At 38.1% G+C, this 20000-nt stretch overlaps 1 protein-coding gene across 3 annotated transcripts in view; it reads right to left on the reverse strand.

The window, feature by feature from the left end:
• LOC137987907 (protein NLRC3-like) overlaps positions 1 to 20000 on the reverse strand; it is a 66262-nt gene that overhangs the window by 21114 nt on the left and 25148 nt on the right. For all 3 annotated transcript variants that reach the window (XM_068833992.1, XM_068833993.1, XM_068833994.1), the window contains 4 exons: positions 14040 to 14696; positions 13258 to 13446; positions 8655 to 8723; positions 1845 to 1910 (listed from right to left, as the gene is read on the reverse strand). In XM_068833992.1, the coding sequence (XP_068690093.1) occupies positions 1845 to 1910; positions 8655 to 8723; positions 13258 to 13446; positions 14040 to 14696 (981 nt within the window). The remainder of the gene's footprint in view (positions 1 to 1844; positions 1911 to 8654; positions 8724 to 13257; positions 13447 to 14039; positions 14697 to 20000) is intronic.

The following is a 20000-nucleotide window of genomic DNA, read 5'->3' on the forward strand; positions in this document are numbered from 1 at the left end:
ATTCGCTATGCCTAAGTTTATGTCTCGACCCTCTCTTATTTCCTTTGATAAGGATATAATTAAAAACAAATTCTGTGATATTCAATTTTGTGTGCAGAGGCGAAGACAAAATCAAGAGATTAGCCTTAACTAGTGAATATCAAGATGGTGCCCTCAAAATGCCTCGCCCTGAATCTTTAATTAAAACTCAAGGAATTGTGTGTCTTAAAAGGTATTTAGATGATAATGTTAGCCCTAGGGCAGTTTTCTTGTCTCACTATTTTAAGAACGTAGGAACTAGTTTTCTGCTTCAGTGCAATTTCAATCCATCGCGCCTACCCTGCAAATTACCATTTTTTTTAATAAAGAATGTCTTGTAGCTTGGTCTGACTTCAATGGCTATCATGATATCATAGCTACAAAACAGGACGTTTAAATGAGATCATCTGGAACAACCAGAACCTCTTGATTAACAAGCAATCAATATACAATAAGAAAATAAAAGAAGTAGGTTTTGTGTAACTTGGAGATATTCTCTCAAACAACTCTACATGTAAGTTAAAAAGCTGGGATGCTTTTAGAGGGAGGAATCTCTCCTTCTCAGATTACCTCCTCCCTCCTACAAGGCAATTTTTCCGCCATTCCGCCAAATTGGAATCTGCTCCTTAAGGATGGAGAGAATAATAACAACCAAATTGACAAAATTGTCTTAGACGATGATGTTCAAGACGTAACTACAATGAATTCAAAATCAATCTATTCCACCCTGGTCAAACGAATCCAGATTCCTCCTACTGCCCAATCTAAGTTTAATTCCTTATATAACATTTCTGGTATTGTAGACTGGAAACGTATTTATCAATTACTGGGTAGAGGCACTCTTGACACCAGAACGAGAGCCTTTCAATACAAAATCCTAAACCGTATTCTCTACACCAATAGAATCCTATATAAAATGAATTTAGTTCCTTCTCCGATGTGCACTTTTTGAGCATCTTCTAATCAGCTGCTTATAATATGAAAATGGATAAGCTTGATGAGATAACAATTCTCTTTGATATTTCCGACAAACTAGAATTTTCAATTGCAAAAAAGAATAAAAAAGAATCTATTCATTACCAAAAATGGCAAAACATGTTGTCATAATTTTTCTTTTCTCAATATCTAAGTAGCAGGTATATAGTTAAATATACGGTTGCAACAGTGTAACAGATATATAGTATCTGTACAAATTACCGTACTTTATAGTTTGTATTATTAAGAAGACCCTTAGCTACATCTAGCTGACCGTGAATGTAATGTATTGTAAATTTGTAATTAGTGTCAGTGGGTAGCGTAAGCCGTTAGTAATTAACTATGTAATTGTTTCTATCGCTCTTGTAATTGTGCTTTAAGTAATAATAATAACAATAAATAAACAAATAAATAATAATAATAATAATAATAATAATAATAATAATAATAACAATAATAATAATACAAAACTTTGTAAATAGTCAATGCCATTTCCACTAGTAAATATTTCGTCTTGAAGCTATGTCTAGAATTTATACCACCTCCTTAAATGTCATTGCACCATGGAACCATTTGACATTTCAGTTCTCTCAGCATACAAAATGTTTGTCACGAGCCTAGATCAATGGTTTCAAACTCCCAGGAATCTCTCATAGCTCAGTGGCAGAACATCCCAAGTTGCAATTGAAGGGTTTAACAACCTTTGTTTTATTAGTTTTAGTGTGGTGAAGGCCTTTAACTCACACAAGCATTAAGAATGCTTCAAAAATTTGACCAATAATGCAGCGCACAAAATTAAGACGACATTAAATTCGTACTCTCTATGAATCACATTTGTACTTTAAACCAACCTTCACACTGGCTTTCCTTTAGTTTTCTCTGTTTATTTTCCGGCTCAAAAACCTCTTCGCTTGTACCTAAAGATAAGAACATTGTGGACGTCAACCACACTTCAACGGAAATCTTTCACAGGTTGGTGTGATCACAGTGTCTCCAAAACCAGTGATCAATGGCTCCTGTGAGCCAGCTCATGGATGAATTGGATTAGAACTAGTAAGGGCTCCTTTGGTCTCATGGTAAATAATACGCATGCATGCGCCATGCGTTTTTACTGTGGTGCCGTTCCCTGAGCGGACTGGATCTTGGAGTTATGCGCATAGGGAGTACAATGTTTTTTTCATGATAGAGACGAGATCATCAAATAGATTGCAATGGATTGCATTGCACTGTACTGTTGTTTTCAAGGGACATTATTGATAAATAAACGTGCCATTCAAAACTTATAACTGCTGTTATTTACAACTGAAATGTCTTTTTTTATTAAAATTCTCACCTCAAGCAATATGTTACTAACGAAGGTCTACAAGAGAACTTTACGTTTTGTGTTATCAACAACTAATAATTAAAATTACTGTAATTGATATCCATTTATCTGCAGTTAGTACTGTGATATTAATGGTGTGTTTTCACTGTCATGCAACAAGAAAATAAATTCGAAACCGTTTAATGAAAAAAGCCAAAAGCTTGGAATGTTGTAGACAAATTCATAAATCACCATTACAATTCTCAGGTCTGTGCAGTACATCGTTTCTGAGTTACTTGTTGAACACCCTACTAGCAGAGCGTTTCTTTAGCTTGCTCGATTTTGGCGTTCTCGAGAAAGACTCTGCATGAATCGAGTAAGATCTTTATTGAGTGTGCGCTGCATGTTGCCAGGATACAGTCTCGAACCCAAGCCTAATATGCCAGATCTCGCCGCCATCTTGGTTTTTCAAGGTACAGCGGGCTCAGTTATAACCATCGGTTTTGTCACTAAATTGACGCTCGCACTGGAAAAGCCGGTTTGACAACAGAAAACAAGATTGACTAGTCCAGAAGTTCGGGCTGCGGGGGCTTCAAAGAGTTTTGCTTGCTCGATTTTGGCGTTCTCGAGAAAGACTCTGCATGAATCGAGTAAGATCTTTATTGAGTATGCGCTGCATGTTGCCAGGATACAGTCTTGAACCCAAGCCTAATATGCCAGATCTCGCCGCCATCTTGGCTTTTCATGGTACAGCGGGCTCAATTATAACCATCGGTTTTGTCACTAAATTGACGCTCGCACTGGAAAAACTGGTTTGACAAGAGAAAACAAGATTGACTAGTCCAGAGGTTCGGGCTGCGGTGGCTTCAAAGAGTTGACGCGATTCGGGCAGAGCCTCCTTTTCTCCTCCTCAGTAAAGAAAAAGACAAAAGGAGGCTCTGCTCGCAGGGTGCTTGTTGAAGCGTTTCAGGCAACTTATAGAGGTTGTATGGAGACGCCATGTTGGTGATCATATGGTGGCCGGAAATAAACAAAACATCAGGAGTTCACTCACTACTTTTCGCTAATGAAAAAATAATGTGTATGAACACATCTCCCAATGTACTTGAAACGCTCAAACTGCTGAGATTCATAATACGGCTAGACATTTTTTCAACCAAATAGCTTTGTATCATGGTGTCACGCAAGAAGACAATTCGGAATTTCAGAATGTTGTATTTTCGAAACGAAAGACGTCACGGAATTGGAAACTTGAAAAAATATTTACTCTAAGTTATCTTCAACATCGTATGGATAAAAATTCAGAAGACCTTGCGATTTGATGACGTCACTGTGAAAACACCATATGACAAATGATTTGACATGCAATCACCAGAAAAACAGCAAAAAATGAGAAAAGGCATAAACATAAAATGTTGTAGAAGACCATTGCATAATTTCATAAAACAAACCTCACTAAGTCTGAGTGGTACATTGTTTCTGAGTTACTTGCCGAAGCGTGTGACCTATACAGCCGCAACGGTGGTCCAACCAGAAATCAACAAAAACATGTGGAGTTCACGTTGCCATTAAAACGCTTACTTCTCACTCGCGAGACAGTACACATAAGTATAAACATATCTCCTAATATACTTGAAACGTTTCAACTGCAGAGAATCATAATGAGAGAATTTTTTTCAATCAAAACAAACGATGTATTAAAGTTAGTGGGACTTATTTTAGTTTGTCGAGGGAAAAAAGTATTGTAAATGTGCCGAAAATTAACCCGGACCATCTCCCAAAGCAACTCTACTACTCACAGCTCTCCCATGGTACTAAATCAGTCAGTACTCCAAAGAAAAGGCACAAGGACTTGCTAAAGCACTCCTTGCTGAAATGTGGAATTAATGTGAACGAGTGGGAACAACTAGCAGCAGACAGACAGGTCTGGGAAAGTACTACTCGGAAAGGTGTTCTACACTTTGAAAACACCTGACTCACTGAGGAAGCTGTGCGCCGTGAGCAGAGAAAGGCTGCTGCCCAACGGCACCTTGAGACCCTGTAGATGGGGCTTGTTTGAGTATCTGCTCTGCTAATCCTTTTGGCCGCTATACTCGCTTGCGAGTGCCTGCGACGACGACTACGATGACGACAAACTCCCATTGCACCAGATCGCAGGAATCGAAATATCCCTCAAATGTTTAAATTGTATGCAGAAAGAACTCAAATTGTAACTTAAAATCTGTCCTGGTACTCATCAACAAATAATAAGTGCTATGGCTTGAAGCACATGGCAAGCTCAACTTATTACAGTGCAAGTCAGCTTCGATTGCATGAATTGCAGTAAATTTGAAAATAAAGTGTTTTACGACATTATCAAACAGACCGGCTAAATGCAATCTCGCTTATGTAAATTTTATATATACCTTTATAACCCCTCATAACTTGTTTTGTAGTTTAATATAGTTTTTTAAATTTTATATTTAAGCTCATGACCCCATCAGTAATGTATAGATTTAGCAAAGCCTAAACGCGGAGCTCCCGTCTCTAACCCCCGGACTAACCCCAGAAAGTAAATTATACACTTTTGTTTTTATAAAAACGTCGTATTTGGAACTAAGGCTGAACGTTCTTATATAATTTGGCGTTGTGAGGCTGAAACGTTCTTAAAGATGTTCTTAATTCTACATGGTATAGTTTATTAGACAAGAGGCCTGCGGTTGAGAATAGTATACAAATAAAAAATATTTCTCTTCGAAACGTTCAGTTTGTAAGTCTCATGTTACAATTATTATTATTATTATTATTATTATTATTATCATCATTATTATGGCAGTTTAATACGCCTGAATGCCAGGCCCTAGTCACAAATACTGGGCGTATAAACGTAGCCAGTATTATCTCAAAATGTACGAGTTTACAGAAGATAGGAATAAAATTGCATAAAATTAATAAAATAAATATCTATCCAAATAATATCTACGAAATTCTAATTGTGTGTTGTCTTATTAGCGCCCCAAAGGTGTCCAAGTGGCTAGCACATGACTTTGAATGTTTTAGCGATGTGAAGGGTGTGGCTCAGGACGGCTTTCTGCATTCCTCTGAGTACCTCTCGGTACCTATCTGAGCCCACTAACGTCTTGACTTCATCCTTCAGACTCCTTGAGTAAACACCAAAAGCGACAATAAGCATCATTATTATTATTATTATTATTATTATTATTATTATTATGGCAGTTTAAAACTCCTGAATGCCAGGCCCTAGTCACAAATACTGGGCGTATACACGTAGCCAGTATTATCTCAAAATGTACGAGTTTACAGAAGATAGGAATAAAATTGCATAAAATTAATAAAATGAATATCTATCCAAATAATATCTACGAAATTCTAATTGTGTGTTGTCTCATTAGCGCCCCAAAGGTGTCCAAGTGGCTAGCACATGACTTTGAATGTTTTAGCGATGTGAAGGGTGTGGCTCAGGACGGCTTTCTGCATTCCTCTGAGTACCTCTCGGTACCTATCTGAGCCCACTAACGTCTTGACTTCATCATCCTTCAGACTCCTTGAGTAAACACCAAAAGCGTCAATAAGCGTCAATATTATTATTATTATTATTATTATTATTATTATTATTATTATTATTATTATTATTATTATGATATATGCAGTAAAAACATCTGTATGATACATTCAAATTAAAATTGCTCTTTCGGTTCAGTTCGACATCACGTTGCAACCTTGAACATCCGTGCAATATTCAGTGTGCTTCACAACACTGATTTTCGCATGTTCGTCAACACATCTTTGCTTCTACTTCCTAGCAATTCCTTAATACTAGTGTCCAACTTGCTTGACCAGCCTTCCAAGACATCTATAATGATGTTAACTTGACGAATTTCATATTCCGGATAAAGTTGCTTGAGCCCCCATCGTAATGGACTATACTTCAGTGTCTTCTCCTCCTCCTTCTTAGTAGACATGACAGCTCATCTCGTGCACGATAACTTGGTGTTTCTTCCGATCGATGATCCTTGCGTCTATCCTATTCGCCCTCAACTCTTGGCCTGTGCATCGTCCGACTCATTCACGGGCTTGGGTTGAATCGGTGAATACCAATGTGGTGCTCTGTCTATAAGATCTAGCCCATGGATGATCAAGATCTTCAGAGCCCTATTACGGCGGGAACGCTTTCTGGTTCTCAGGTCAAGTTCCGACGATGTCATTTCCTGTAGCTCTTTCGTTTCGTTTATGCTGGGTACAAAAACGCTGAGGTGCTTTCATGTTGGACATCGTTTTCTTTAGTGCATTGACTTACCTTGTGCATGGAAATAAAATCTTTTCGCTCTTGGCTATTATTGTCGGCTTCGCGTTCAGTTTCATTGTGAAGGTTGTTGCTACCGTTTCTGTGTAAATTCTCTCCCGAAGGTAAAGATTTCGACATTTTAGGTGCTTCACCACCATTCGAGTCTTGAGAAATGTTAGTATTTCTGTGTCAGCTATCCACTGAGGAATTCTGCATTGATTTTTGAGAGAAGTGTAGTTCGTTCTGTCCACCATCTTGATTTGAGAGGGAAAAATTATTGTTCTGAACAGCGCGGGATCATTCGGGAGTATACCCGGACTCATACTGAAAAAGTATCGGCCCTCGCGGGACCAGAAATAAAGCAATGTGATTGGTTGATTTTAGTTATTGGTCCTCGGACTGTTTCAGTCGTGTAATAAATGCTATTATTACTATCGCAGTTTTTCTAACCATTCTACAAGTTTGAGTAACGACTATTTCATTACAGTTCTTCTTATGATTCTAGAATTCAAAAGCCAGAGGAGGCATAACTGCGCCAAACGATGAAATAATACGAAGGTCAGAATCAGTGTTTGCAAGAAACAACGCCAGCGATGTATCTTACAATGTCTAAATTCAAAGGACTTTCACATACTGGAACGAAAGCGACGAATGCGAAGGTCAGACACGACGCAAAATGAGAAAGCAAAACGATAATTATTTCATTTCCTTCATACGGTCAGATTTCAACAATTCTTGTTTCTTACTATTCATTTGGTCATTTAGTCCTATATCTGCAATTATGTAATCCAGATCAAGGACATCGAAATAAAACCGTGCAACATCAGTGGTTATTCATCACGTTATTTAAAAACTTCATCCCTTGCAGAATGTTGCATTTTAAAATCAAAGGGGTCTATGAGCCAAGTCGTGAATGTAGAACAGTGTACAGGTTAGAAACGTTCGTTTCATTTTGTACCGGTATCTCTCTACACCTCTATTGTGACTCATCAGAGCGCTATATTATCTCCAATGGAAAAAATTCCCCAATTTTTGATTCACTGTGTAAAGTGCGTAGTACTTACAGCGTGTTTCATGAAAATTTTATACCCTGAACTAACATATGCATAGTTTGCAGCCTGTTGCTTTTGAAGGAGTCCTGTACATACATTGGCTATATAGTTACATGCGATATGTTAGCGATTTTCGCAAATTGTCCTTTGGCGATTTTATACGGTAAATTCGCAAATTTCGCACAAAATCACAAAAATCGCGAGTCCCAGTTGGGGCCTTGTAAAAGGTGAACCTTTTACGATTTTGCTATTTTTCGAAAATTTCGCAAAAATCGCGAGTTCTAGTTGGGGACTCACCGTTTACATTTTTTGCGATTTTTCGCAAATTTCGCAAAATCGCAGAAATCGCGAGACCTAGTTGGGGGCTTTTTCGCAAAGTTCGCAAGGGGACTTGTCTTCTTTTCAGCCGTTCACGATTTTTGCGAAAAACTGCAATTCTTCCAGCCGCGTGCAAACGTGGACATAAGTGGGCCAGTCTGTCTGGAAACTCCTCTATCATTTGTGTGATAATTTAATTCCCGGCTAACTATTTACTGTGAAGATTTCAAATGCTTTGGGTTAGTGCCAAACGTCTGCATGGTAAAATTAAGACTTGTGCCACTTTCTAAGCCAATTAGAAGTGAAACCAAAGCCACATGCAAGTGTTCCCTAACACTTTACCCTTTTTGGCACTAGTTTACCTTGTTAACTTTTGTACTGTGACAGTCGATGCCATTCCTACTAATCAGGTCTCTTGTCTTAAAACTAGATATAAAATATTTACCATCTCCCTATATGACCAAATTTTAATGAGCCTGAGTTGATTGGCTTTAGGTCTCACGAATCTCTTGCTGCTGAGTGGCAGAGCATCCCAACTCGTATCAGTACAACATGATTCTTTTTTATTTAACTTTGATGAAGACCTTTAATTCATCAAGGTCCAAGCACGCTTAAAACATTTCAGCAATAATTCAGGGAACAAACTAAAATTGTCAGTTCAGTTTCATGGCATTAATACAACATCAGTTATCAGTGAACTAACCTTCGTGTTGGCTTTCATTTCGTTTTCTTTTCCGTGCATTTGCCTGCTCATAGTGCTCGTTGCTTGTACCTGAAGATAAACAGTTTATGAATGTCAACCACTTAATAGAAATCATCGTGTGATCAGTAGGGACTTTACGATCTACGACGGCGACGTCAACGAAAACGTCACCTCAAGATATAACTTTGCACTATCGTAAATTTAAGCTTTTGATGACGACATAAGCATACAACAATGAATCGTTGGTTAGTACCAATGAAGAATAAATGCTATACCGAGTAATTGCATTGTGACTAAACTTGATAGACAACAAATGCAAGGAAACGATCTTATGTGCTTGTAAAATTTCGATATAAATCTATATCATCTTCGGACTAAGGCGGGATACAAGTAGCAGAATTTAAATACTGCGAGATTGTGCAACAGTATAATCACGTGAAAGTGAAAAACAAAGAAACGAAACTGTCAGGAGAATAGGCGGAGTTCTCTACTGGCTTTTAAGCCATTGTTCAGAAATGGTGTTAGACGCTTAATATGGTAAGCTTCTTTATATAGTAATCGATTCCAGTTATCATCGCGATCTATTATGTTAGTGTTATCACGCACGGTTTGGGTGAAGAATTCTTTGTTGATTACAGTAGTAGATGAAATGTTCTCATTTGTAAAAATATCCGGTAAGTTGTATAAATGAGAACATTTCATCTACTACTGTAATCAACAAAGAATTCTTCGCCCAAACCGTGCGTGATAACACTAACATAATAGATCGCGATGATAACTGGAATCTATTACTATATAAAGAAGCTTACCATATTAAGCGTCTGACACCATTTCTGAACAATGGCTTAAAAGCCAGTAGAGAACTCCGCCTATTCTCCTGACAGTTTCGTTTCTTTGTTTTTCACTTTCACATGATTATACTGTTGCACAATCTCGCAGTATTTAAATTCTGCTACTTGTATCCCGTCTTAGTCCGAAGATGATATAGATTTATATCGAAATATTACAAGCACATAACATCGTTTCCTTGCATTTGTTGTCTATCAAGTTTAGTCACAATGCAATTACTCGGTATAGCATTTATTCTTTATTTACTAAAGCTATCAGCAGGTAATGGATTTAGTACCAATCCAGCTATAGGACGGTTCACTTTGGGTCTACGACGTGAACAAGATGGAATAATTGTAAAGCTCCGCGGAGTAAACTAACGCAACAACTACCAACATTTGGGACTTTACGATCTACAACGGCGACGTCAACGAAAACGTCACCTCAAGATATAACTTTGCACTATCGTAAATTTCTCGCGGTTGGGCCATCTCGTTCACGCTATACAATGTGGGCGAAGTATCCTAAAATTAAATTGGTACGAGCGGTTTCAGAGTAAAAATAGATAATTATAGATTCACATTTGTGCGCTCGCGTTGTCGTCAAAATCTCAAATTTTTTGATTTCACGTAGTTGTTGTGCAGAGTACCGCAAAAATAGGGACTTTACGACGTCATCCGCCCTTAATAGGGAGCTTACGAAACGAGGACGACGACGGCTACGAGGACTTCATTTAAAAATACGAGTTCGCGTTATTTATATCACTGCGAAACTATTTCATGTCGTTTCGCGTTAAAAATGTGTAGTAACTGGTGAGGAATTAAACTGGTACGAGTGGGTTGGAAGCGTAGAGAGAGAACTGAAAATTCATCGTCATGTGCTAACGTCCTCCACAAAACCTTGAATTTGGTCATTTCACGTCGTCATTTAGGAGATGACGGCAAAGAAATGTACCAAAATGTAAAACGCACTTGCAGAGCGTGCAGAACCATTGTATTTGCTCACTAAACCTATTGTTTTGTAGCGTCGTCGTTGCCTTCGGCGTCGTCGTTTCGTAAGCTCCCTATTGCCTGGTCTTGTGCAGCAACGATAAGGTATTCCGCCTTCCTCTTGAGCTCTCTTCGCCTTATCCATGCCCAAGTCTTCTCGTTTCTCTCAATCTCTGTTTGTCTGAGAAATTGAGTACACAACACCTTTTCTATCCACTCTGCCTTGCTTTCAGCTCTTCTTTGTTCTTTGAAGTCTTTCTGCATCTAGATCATTGCAACCCACTTCTACCTTCCTGTCCACTAAGAACAGTTTTTCATCACTGCTCAGGATGTAATTGGCAGCAAGATCCTTGCTTGCCCAATGCAATCCTCAGCTGATGTTAGACCTTTGCCTCCCTCTGATCTAGGCACATAAAGGTGGGTCAGAGGGAGAAAAAAGTTTAACATTGGCTGAGGATTGCATAGGATAAGCAACAAGGATCTCGTACAGCAGGGCATTTGTAGCAGAATTTAATCCTTGAGATTTTCTCACGCCGTGACGTCTTGTGCTACTGATAACTCGGCAGAATCCCAATCGAACTTACAGGTAAGTCTCGTTTAATTTTAGATTTTCTGATCACGTATTCACAATGATCTAGTGCTCTAAGGAGACGTATTTGTTCTGGAATGGATATTTGTATTTCCTGTAGGTTAATGCTTATGCGGTTTTAAATGTAATCTTATCGTACTGATATACGACAATGTCCAGGTTTTTATTTGTTGGCACCCAAAATGATATAATTTCCTCGTGCAATTTCATGGTTGTGTTAAAAGTAAATTTGTGGAATATTTGAATCAATGTTGTTAATATTTTGTAGTCCTTGAGAACAGTTTTTTTTACTCAACCTTGTTTCATTTTGCGACTTGCTGTTGACGCTGTTCCCCTAAAGATATTCAAGGTATTTCCCAACATTTGAGTTAATGGTTTACTTGTATCTTCTTCCATCTCCATCCATGACTTTTAACAAAGTGGAATTTGCTGCTTCTCAGAAAGGCAGGAAAAGAGTATCACATGATTACCCCTTCCGGTTTAAACAAAAATCTCGAGGTTTGTATTGTTTATTATTATTCCACTATTACGCCATTTTACCATATTTGGTCAAGAGAACGCGAAAAAATATGTAGTGTCCCGGTTTGACCGGTTTAGAACAGAGTAAATACGGACGGAACGTGAGATTTTCAATGAAAGAAATTGTTTTCAACACGATACAAAGCCTGAGAATTTAGCTCGTCATTGCTTGTCTCTCCTCATTTCGTTTACACAGTCAAATAAAGGACATTTGGCTGGCTTTCTGTCCTGTTTACATCGTTCGAAAGCGCCCTGAAGGACTGATGATGCATTTTTTTAGAAACACTCTTACCAGATAAAATTGAATCAAAATAACACCTTTTTGTAGTGGAATAATAAATCTCTTATTCAATTGTTTAACATAATTTATAATACTCGCGGACATTTTGCTCATTGCGGGTATTTTTCATCGCCCCTGCGGGGCTCGGAAAAGTACTACGCAACTCGCAAAATATCCGCACATATTACATGTTAAACCATCGAACAAGATGTATATATCCAACCTCCTGTCACTACGACATGCATCGTCAATAATGGGGAAACGTGTATTCTGTTTGCTCCAGTTTCTTACCTGTTTGTATTGAGAAATTATAAAGTAATAAGTAATTCTTGTTATCCTCAACATTCTTGGGAATAATAGCTTGGATTGCACCAGTTCTTGATGATTGGCTTTTGGTCGCCAACAACAGCCCCTCTGTTTCCTCCTCAAGATGCCCTTGTTGAAGCCACGTCCAGGTCCTATTTCTTACCACTTTATCTATTTGTCTAAAGAATTGCCCTTGAAGCTCTTTTCCTCATAATCCTCAACTCTTTCGTCTATCTTCCTTTTCTTCAAATCGACAGTGCTTTCCAGACCTTCACACTTTTTGCCTTTCACTGCCGCCAACAACTCCTCTTGACTACAAGCAATGTAGCAAAAAAGACCCAATCTTGTCAGTTCGACGCAGTACTCAACAGAGCACAAAACTCTCCCACCTATCTTTCTCAACAGGACCATTGTATACTGTAGATGTTAGAGATTTCCTCATCTTTCCATTAAGTTCTTTTAACTCTTCCTTAGTCCAGCCTATGAATTGATGCTGCAGAGTATATGTATCTAAGAATTGACACTGCACACATATTAATTCCGTTTATAATACATACCACACATATTTGGTGCTCTGGCTCAGAGTATAATCTCGCGCGTGGGATGGAATACATGTAAGTTCTGTTATTTTGCTTTTAATTTCATCAATTTCCACTTCAAACAGCCATCCATTACGTCAAACTCACATAGTTGTTCCCAAAAGCAAGCTTCCATTTCCGATAGCCTCTTTCAACTGGAGTCAGGCCCCTGAGACCGTTTCCCATCCTCTCCTTGCAGTAGTTGGATTATGACCCTGTTCTGGCTGCAGTTCCCCAGAAACCTTGCTGAGTGAGGCACCTTGACTATGTGTTCACTGTTTCCTCTATCGTCATATTAGGTTGTGAGGGTTATCATTATTATTATTATTATTATTAATATTATTATCTTGTTTTCGCACATTGGACTTCCAATGGAACTTCCAATGGAACTTATTATTATTATTATTATTATTATTATTATTATTGTTGTTGTTGTTGTTGTTGTTGTTGTTGTTAGTTACATATTTAACGTACAACTGCATTAAACAGCCAGATTTTTCATGATGAAGTTTACCTTGGTTACAGTGTGGCCATTCTTGGAAAACAACAGGATCATTGAGCATATTTGCCACAACAGAGGCCGCCATGGTGCTTGCAAAAGACATCCACTCACTTCTTGACTGCTGAGTTTGATTGACAAAACTTGCCACACCTTTTACTACCACCCACTCAACCTTTTCATCATAGGCTGCAGCAAAAACACCTGAAGTTAAGGACGAAGGGAGTTAACATCAGACCTTCAAGGTTTTAGGGAAAGGTCTTCAAGCAACACTCTGTTGCTTCATATCTCTTAGTCAAATCTTTGAAACAGCAGCAATATATACTTTCTGGCTTTGATTTTTTTTAAAAGATAGCTGTGACAATTAACTTACACTTCCCAGCCATTCTATTCTCCTCATATGTTACAACAACCAAGTTTTTTAGATTCAAATGTTCTTCAGACAAAGTGATAATTTCTTCCATACTATCAACACAGTCTGTATGTCTTGATTACCTGTACACAGTAAAACGAAACCTTCAACCTTGGAGATAATGAATTTCAATGGAAGCTGTCTCATTCACACACTAAAATAATCTTAGCTACCAGTCTTCTATGCACCTTCCTTGCATGGAAAAAATGTTCAGCAAATACATGTATATCGCTTAGCTTAGTACATGTATTGCCTCGGAAAGCTAAGTTTCATTGACAAAAATATGAGAGAGGTACCAGAAGTTAATAACTTTAGGATTTTTCTTGGATTTGTCTAACACAAATTAGTTACGGGTTTAATTCCCATTCACTAGTAAAACTATTACCTTCCCCTTCTGTCTCAACAGCAATTGCTTCTGGATGTTGTTTTTGAAGATCATCACATCCACACTTCACTGCTTGGCTCAAAACATCACTATCACAGTGTACTTTGACTTTCAATTTACCTCGCTTTTCCAAAGGAGCAACCCACCCACAGGGTGCATCTCTAACAAGATTGCCAAGATGTCGACTCACAGGCGTTTTGAAGCCAGGTGTTGTTAACTTGGAAGATACAACTACATCTCCTAGTTTGACTTTATCTGGGCTTAAACCGCTACAAGTTCCCACTGAAAAAACCGCCTTTGGCCTCAAGACCCTAACGGCATTCTTTACTGATGTTAATGATTCTCCTGGGCCTGCAGCACCTTTGGAACATTTCGTTAATGCAACCTTTAGCTTCTCTTGGTCGCCAGCATTACCAATGTATCCAAAATAGATAGGACCAACGTCTATTGTGTAACTTTTGAAAGGTCGATCCAGAAATGAGAAGCAACTCAAGAACTCACAATCCTCCACAGTCAGTAGCAAAATATCAATCGGCAGATCAACACATTCCCAGGGTTTGCTGATGTTTGGAAGATCACTCAGTTCTGGGAGCTTGACACTGAGCCGTGGGGGCATGTCGTTCAGCAAAGATGAACCAAGTTTCCTCTTCTTTCCAGCTAAAACAATCAAGAGAATTGCATTAGTACTTTCCATGCCAATTATTTGCTTGAATTTAACATGTTATGTTCAACCAGGAAAAATTTGCAGGGGACAAGCGACTACATGTACTTGCTAAGACCTTTGTGATAAAAATTAAATTTATCATATAAGTACTGAGACGTACTCACAGAAATGACAGTGATGAAAAACTCATTTTGTTTTTGGACACAGCCAATCAGCGACGTGAACGATGAACTTTCACTAGTAAAAATATCATTCACGACGACTTGCAAGCCGCCTTTATCGTTCAAGAAACCATGTCATACTTAGTGCCAAAACTTGCAAGCTACCCTTTTGTTTTCAACATGTCAGAAAGGTCTGTGGATACTGGTTCAATTGACAATTTCATTGCTGAACAAGAGAACAAAGCCACCTTGCAAGAAACAAAACGTGATGTAAAACTTGTCCGAGCCTTTTTCAAACTAAGAATAAAAGTAGAAAAGTTGAAGACTACAACTACAGCCTATGGCAAAGCATTGCCACGATGGAAGAGAATGAGGCTTCGGAGGAGAGTGATGGCGATTAAGCTTAGCATTTATATTATTATTTTGCTTAAATATTGAAAAAAAAATGATGACACTTTTAAAAGAAGATGTTGAACTTTTAGAACGTTGGAGTGAATAAAACTCTCTTCATCATCTAAGCTCTGTTGTCATTCTTGTTTGAAAGACATCTCAGTACTTATAAGGTAAACAAATTTAACTTCATAGTTGGTTCGCTGGTACAATTTTTATTCACTCAATGTCAAGAATCGCAAATTCACTTGTTTGCTATGCTCCCTCATTCATTTGCAATTCTCCACAACTTGAGAACAAAAATTGCACGCGCTCACCAACCACAAAAGTAATCTCCACATACCATTACTTGACCGTTTTTGCCCAATGGCCTTTGGACATTTTAAAGCAATGTTAAATACGTAATTGGTTTGATTTTGTATTACTAACAAAACAACGATATCTCTCACTTCCCCAAAAAGAAACATTTGAACTGACTTTACTTGCTTCAATAGGCCACTTTCGAATTCAGCTTGAAAGAGAGGTTTAGAAGACAAAGACAAAGGAAAGTGGCCTGATATGTTAATAACTTTGACATTCATTGCAACTTGTTTCTGTTGTTTTTGTCCTCTCTGCCTTGCTATCAAGCTGAATATTAATATTTTGAGAATGGCCTATAGAGCATTTTCAATCACGTGACCGGCAACCATATTAGATTACTGAAACAAGAGAAAGTATTTGCATAAAAATAGAGTTCCATTCCCAGGGAATTAGTTTGGTACACCGTCACGTCATGTGAAAACGCTCTATTCCATTTGATTTCAATACTTGTCAAATTGACAGTCTAGTAGAGCATCTGTGCTCAGCTATATGTTTGACCTCAACTTAAAGGGGCTATGCCACATTCTTTTTTGGGGTGTTTCTGGCAAATCTGGCAAATAGTAATAACGGTACGTTATTCCTATCATGATAAAATAATATTTATCATTACAACACAAAGATCACTCTAAGAAAAAACAGACATTGTTTCAAGATTCCCTCAATGAAATCATTTTCAATCTTGCATTTTTTCTATCCATGTATCTATTTGGCTTTATTGTAATTCTTTTTTTGCTGCTTTACAGTTTGTTGCGGTTATTGAGATGTTCCATTATATTATCTTGTGCAGTTTGCTACTCATGAAATTACCTAAAATTGCATAACATATGTCCCTTTATCCCTTTAACATGAGCCTTATCATTATAAAATTAATAAAGAGGATTGGGCGATACAAGACACTTGTTGACTGTGTCATGCTACAGCATTGAACAAAGAAACAGAGGATGATCGACAGACATTCGGTGCAAGTCAACCACCAATTCTTACAGCAACTGCAATGCCCCTTTTACAACTGACTTAAACGATAACTATGTCAAAACGAGGACGTGTATGGACATACACGTATGACATATATTTTGGTTCATTATGAAACGACAAGCACAACGCAACTTTTCACCAATGGAATCTGCACGCTAAGAGTTCGTCACACCATTTTGTAACCTTCAGTTCCGCCCTCAACAACAATTTGCTATGCTGGTCAACAATCAACTACTGTAGCTGTGTTTGTACATGTATGTGAAAGCACTGTTGCATCAACTAAATGTCTTATTTGATGCCAACAAATGTCAACCATAGGGCATGAATCTGATCAAGGTATCATGAAATCAACTTGCACAATCAATTGACACACGAGGGAATAAGGACAAAATGAATTTGCGAACACTTTCCATTCAACCGGAATTTTTGAAAATTTTAGGCTGAAATTTTATTGAACAGGATGTACTTTTTTTGCCGGAAGATTTTCGAAGAGCTTTCTTTCATTTTCTTAGAAAGGGCGAAAAATGTCATCTGAATTTTACTGGCAAACTAGTCCTTTGAACAGAAACTAAATGCACCTGCATTCTCGATTCGTCTTTGACAAAATGGCATGAAAATGCAGTAGAATGTGAGCAATTACAAAAAAGATTGATTCACGAAAACGCTCGAAGTCGCAAAGGAAATGACTTTGTTCGATTCTCGTCACACTAATTAAATAACCTTCCTTAACGCTTTTATCACGTCCCTTGTGACTCTCAGTCGGCTTCAAGGGTCAGTGACATTTAATAATAACATCTTTATAAATCTCGACTGATAAAAGACCCATGAGCCAAATCAAAAGATTTGCTGGTGTAAACTGATGATCACTAGCCTAAATTATATTAAAAATGAAATAATAGTATCATTAAATATCTACAAATATACAGTCACATAATCAAATTAAAATCAGGAATAGAAAGAGTAATGAACACAACAAACACGTGCATCTTAATCAAGATTTTGAAAATAGAGGAACAATTTTAACTTAAATAACCATATCTACAATCGGTGTCAAAATTGTTGAGACACTCTTATCCTTTAGGGTCTATTTCAAGCTCTGTGCGAAAATGGCCCCCTCCCCCGCACCCCCAGGACAATGTTGTGTTCTTTTCTGTTTCCTATGAGCCTTGTCAACAGCGGTACAACATTGATTGGGGGGGAGGGGGGAGAGGGAGGGGTATCCTGGACACGTTTTCTTTGCAAACAATGAATGTGTGGCTGCCAGTGTGCTCTGTTGGCAACTGTCTCAACGAATTTTGTCGCCAATTGTAGGTAGGAAGTTCCAGTCCAAGGCAGGTCCACTGGCCCACTGTTGAGTTAACTCTCAGCCCGTCTATTAGTGAGCTATCTCTAAAAGCACGATCAAGCAACTGGGAGTGTTAATTTGCAACCAACGGTCTGAACGTTCACATTTTACAGAAACAACAGAATCCCACATAAACGCCACCAGGTGCCTTGTTTACACAAGATTATACCGTGCATCTTAATTCCTTCATTAGCGCATAACCAAAATTCCTTGCGTTTTGAAGAAAAAAATTAACGTGTTTTTCTCCCGATTAGAGAGCTGCCTCGTTTGTTCGCTTCTGGCTCACTCACTGCGGCATCAATTAGATTCTATATTTGCTACTACATTCAACAGTTTTCACTTGAATATGAAGCAAAGGCATGCATACTGGAGTGGCTGTTTGTGTCATTTTGCACGTACATGCTCTTACATTGAATAAATATTAGAAAGAAGAAGGAAACACTGACTGCTGCCAAACGGTTCTGTCATTTTGAAGAACTCAAGTGTTATGATTATGATTAATTTTATCGAGGTTTTGGTTGTCAAACTAGTTTAAGTAGTTCAGCTTATTGTTGTAAAGATTTCTTATTTTGACTGGTTTGTTTTATATCATATGTCTAAAATAGGTTCCAAGCAAAGGTTATTACATTTTAAAAGCAAGGGAGACTTTTATTTTGTCTGATTGGTTGATAATTTGCTTGTGCCCAGGTTTTTTTGACACGCACGCGAGCATAATAACAAACAAAATGGCGGCCAAAGATGTCTCGTTCCATGAATTTTTTATAGCAACAGCATCGCGTACACCTTTTCTTCTTTCAAAATAGCGGTATTTTAGTGGTAAAACTTGTTTGCAGTCTTTTGTTCTTGCGTGATCAAATTTTCGTTGGTGGCTTCATGCACAATTGAGTTGGGCAGATTCCCGAGTTAAATGTTGTCATAGATTGATTGATTGAGGTGGGAGTTCAGCCGAGGCCCTGCTGTCAGTTGAAGTCTGTTAAGGTAAGATGAGTTCGCTATTCCTTTGGTTTTGTATATAATCTCAAGCTAACATAAGCTAGTACAGCCTATTAAATGTTCTTTCAAAAATTACTGTATTTTACTTTGAAACTCCTTCTTGTCAACAGAGAAAAACTTATATAAAATGCCAGCGTTATTAATGTCCTTTTCTTCACCAGTTCCTAAATTTTAATTACAAGTTTCAACTAGCAACTTGTGTGGAGGTTTTACTAAATCGCCATGGATTGAAATCAGGGGTTAGATAATAGGGAAACTGTAGGAAGCTGCACAGTAGATAGTTGATGAAGGTGCGAGCTATTGTTATTTCCTATTGTTAAAATTCGATTGTTTTTCAGGGAAAATTTTCTGGAGAAACCTCACAATGATGACTACAATTATCCACTTCCATTAAATACTGCTATTTTGTTCCTACTTTTTAGGTAAAAAAAAAACGTTTTTTTTAACCTGTTATCCGCTTGACACCCTGCAATTAGCAATTTGTTCAAATTACCACATACATAAATAAATGTGGAGGGGAAACCTCTGCAACGCAGCATGCCACAACACTATAATTTCTACAGGTGAACTACTAATAGAGCGTTTTCACTCACGTGGACAGCAGCTATATTGGATTACTGAAACAAAGGAAAGTATTTGCATAAAAATAGAGTTCAATTCCCGGAGGATTATTTTAGTGCACCATCATGGCCGCCATTCCTTTGTGTCGGAACACCAACATGGCCGACGTGACGTCACGTGAAAACCCTCTATTCACATTAACTCTGAACTACCAAATATTTATGACTTCCAGGAGGCAGTGTGATCCAGTGGTTAGGGTGGTTAGGGCGCTTGCCTTGAATCCGGAGATCCCGGGTTCAAGTCTCGCTCTGACCACTTGTTGAATTTGATCCTGGTAGTCCCTGGTTCAACATCCCTGGCAGCTGCACTGGCAAATAGCCAACTGGTTTGCCTCCGACCAGTTGGGATTCTTAACAGTTGCTCCCCCTAAGGGGAGCGGTCAATTAAGTATGCATTGTATTGTATTGTATTGTATTGTATTGTATTGTACTAGCTTTGTGCCAACAAGTCAC

This window comes from Montipora foliosa, unplaced genomic scaffold, assembly GCF_036669935.1.
Source record: "Montipora foliosa isolate CH-2021 unplaced genomic scaffold, ASM3666993v2 scaffold_395, whole genome shotgun sequence".
Classification (NCBI taxonomy): Eukaryota; Metazoa; Cnidaria; class Anthozoa; order Scleractinia; family Acroporidae; genus Montipora; species Montipora foliosa.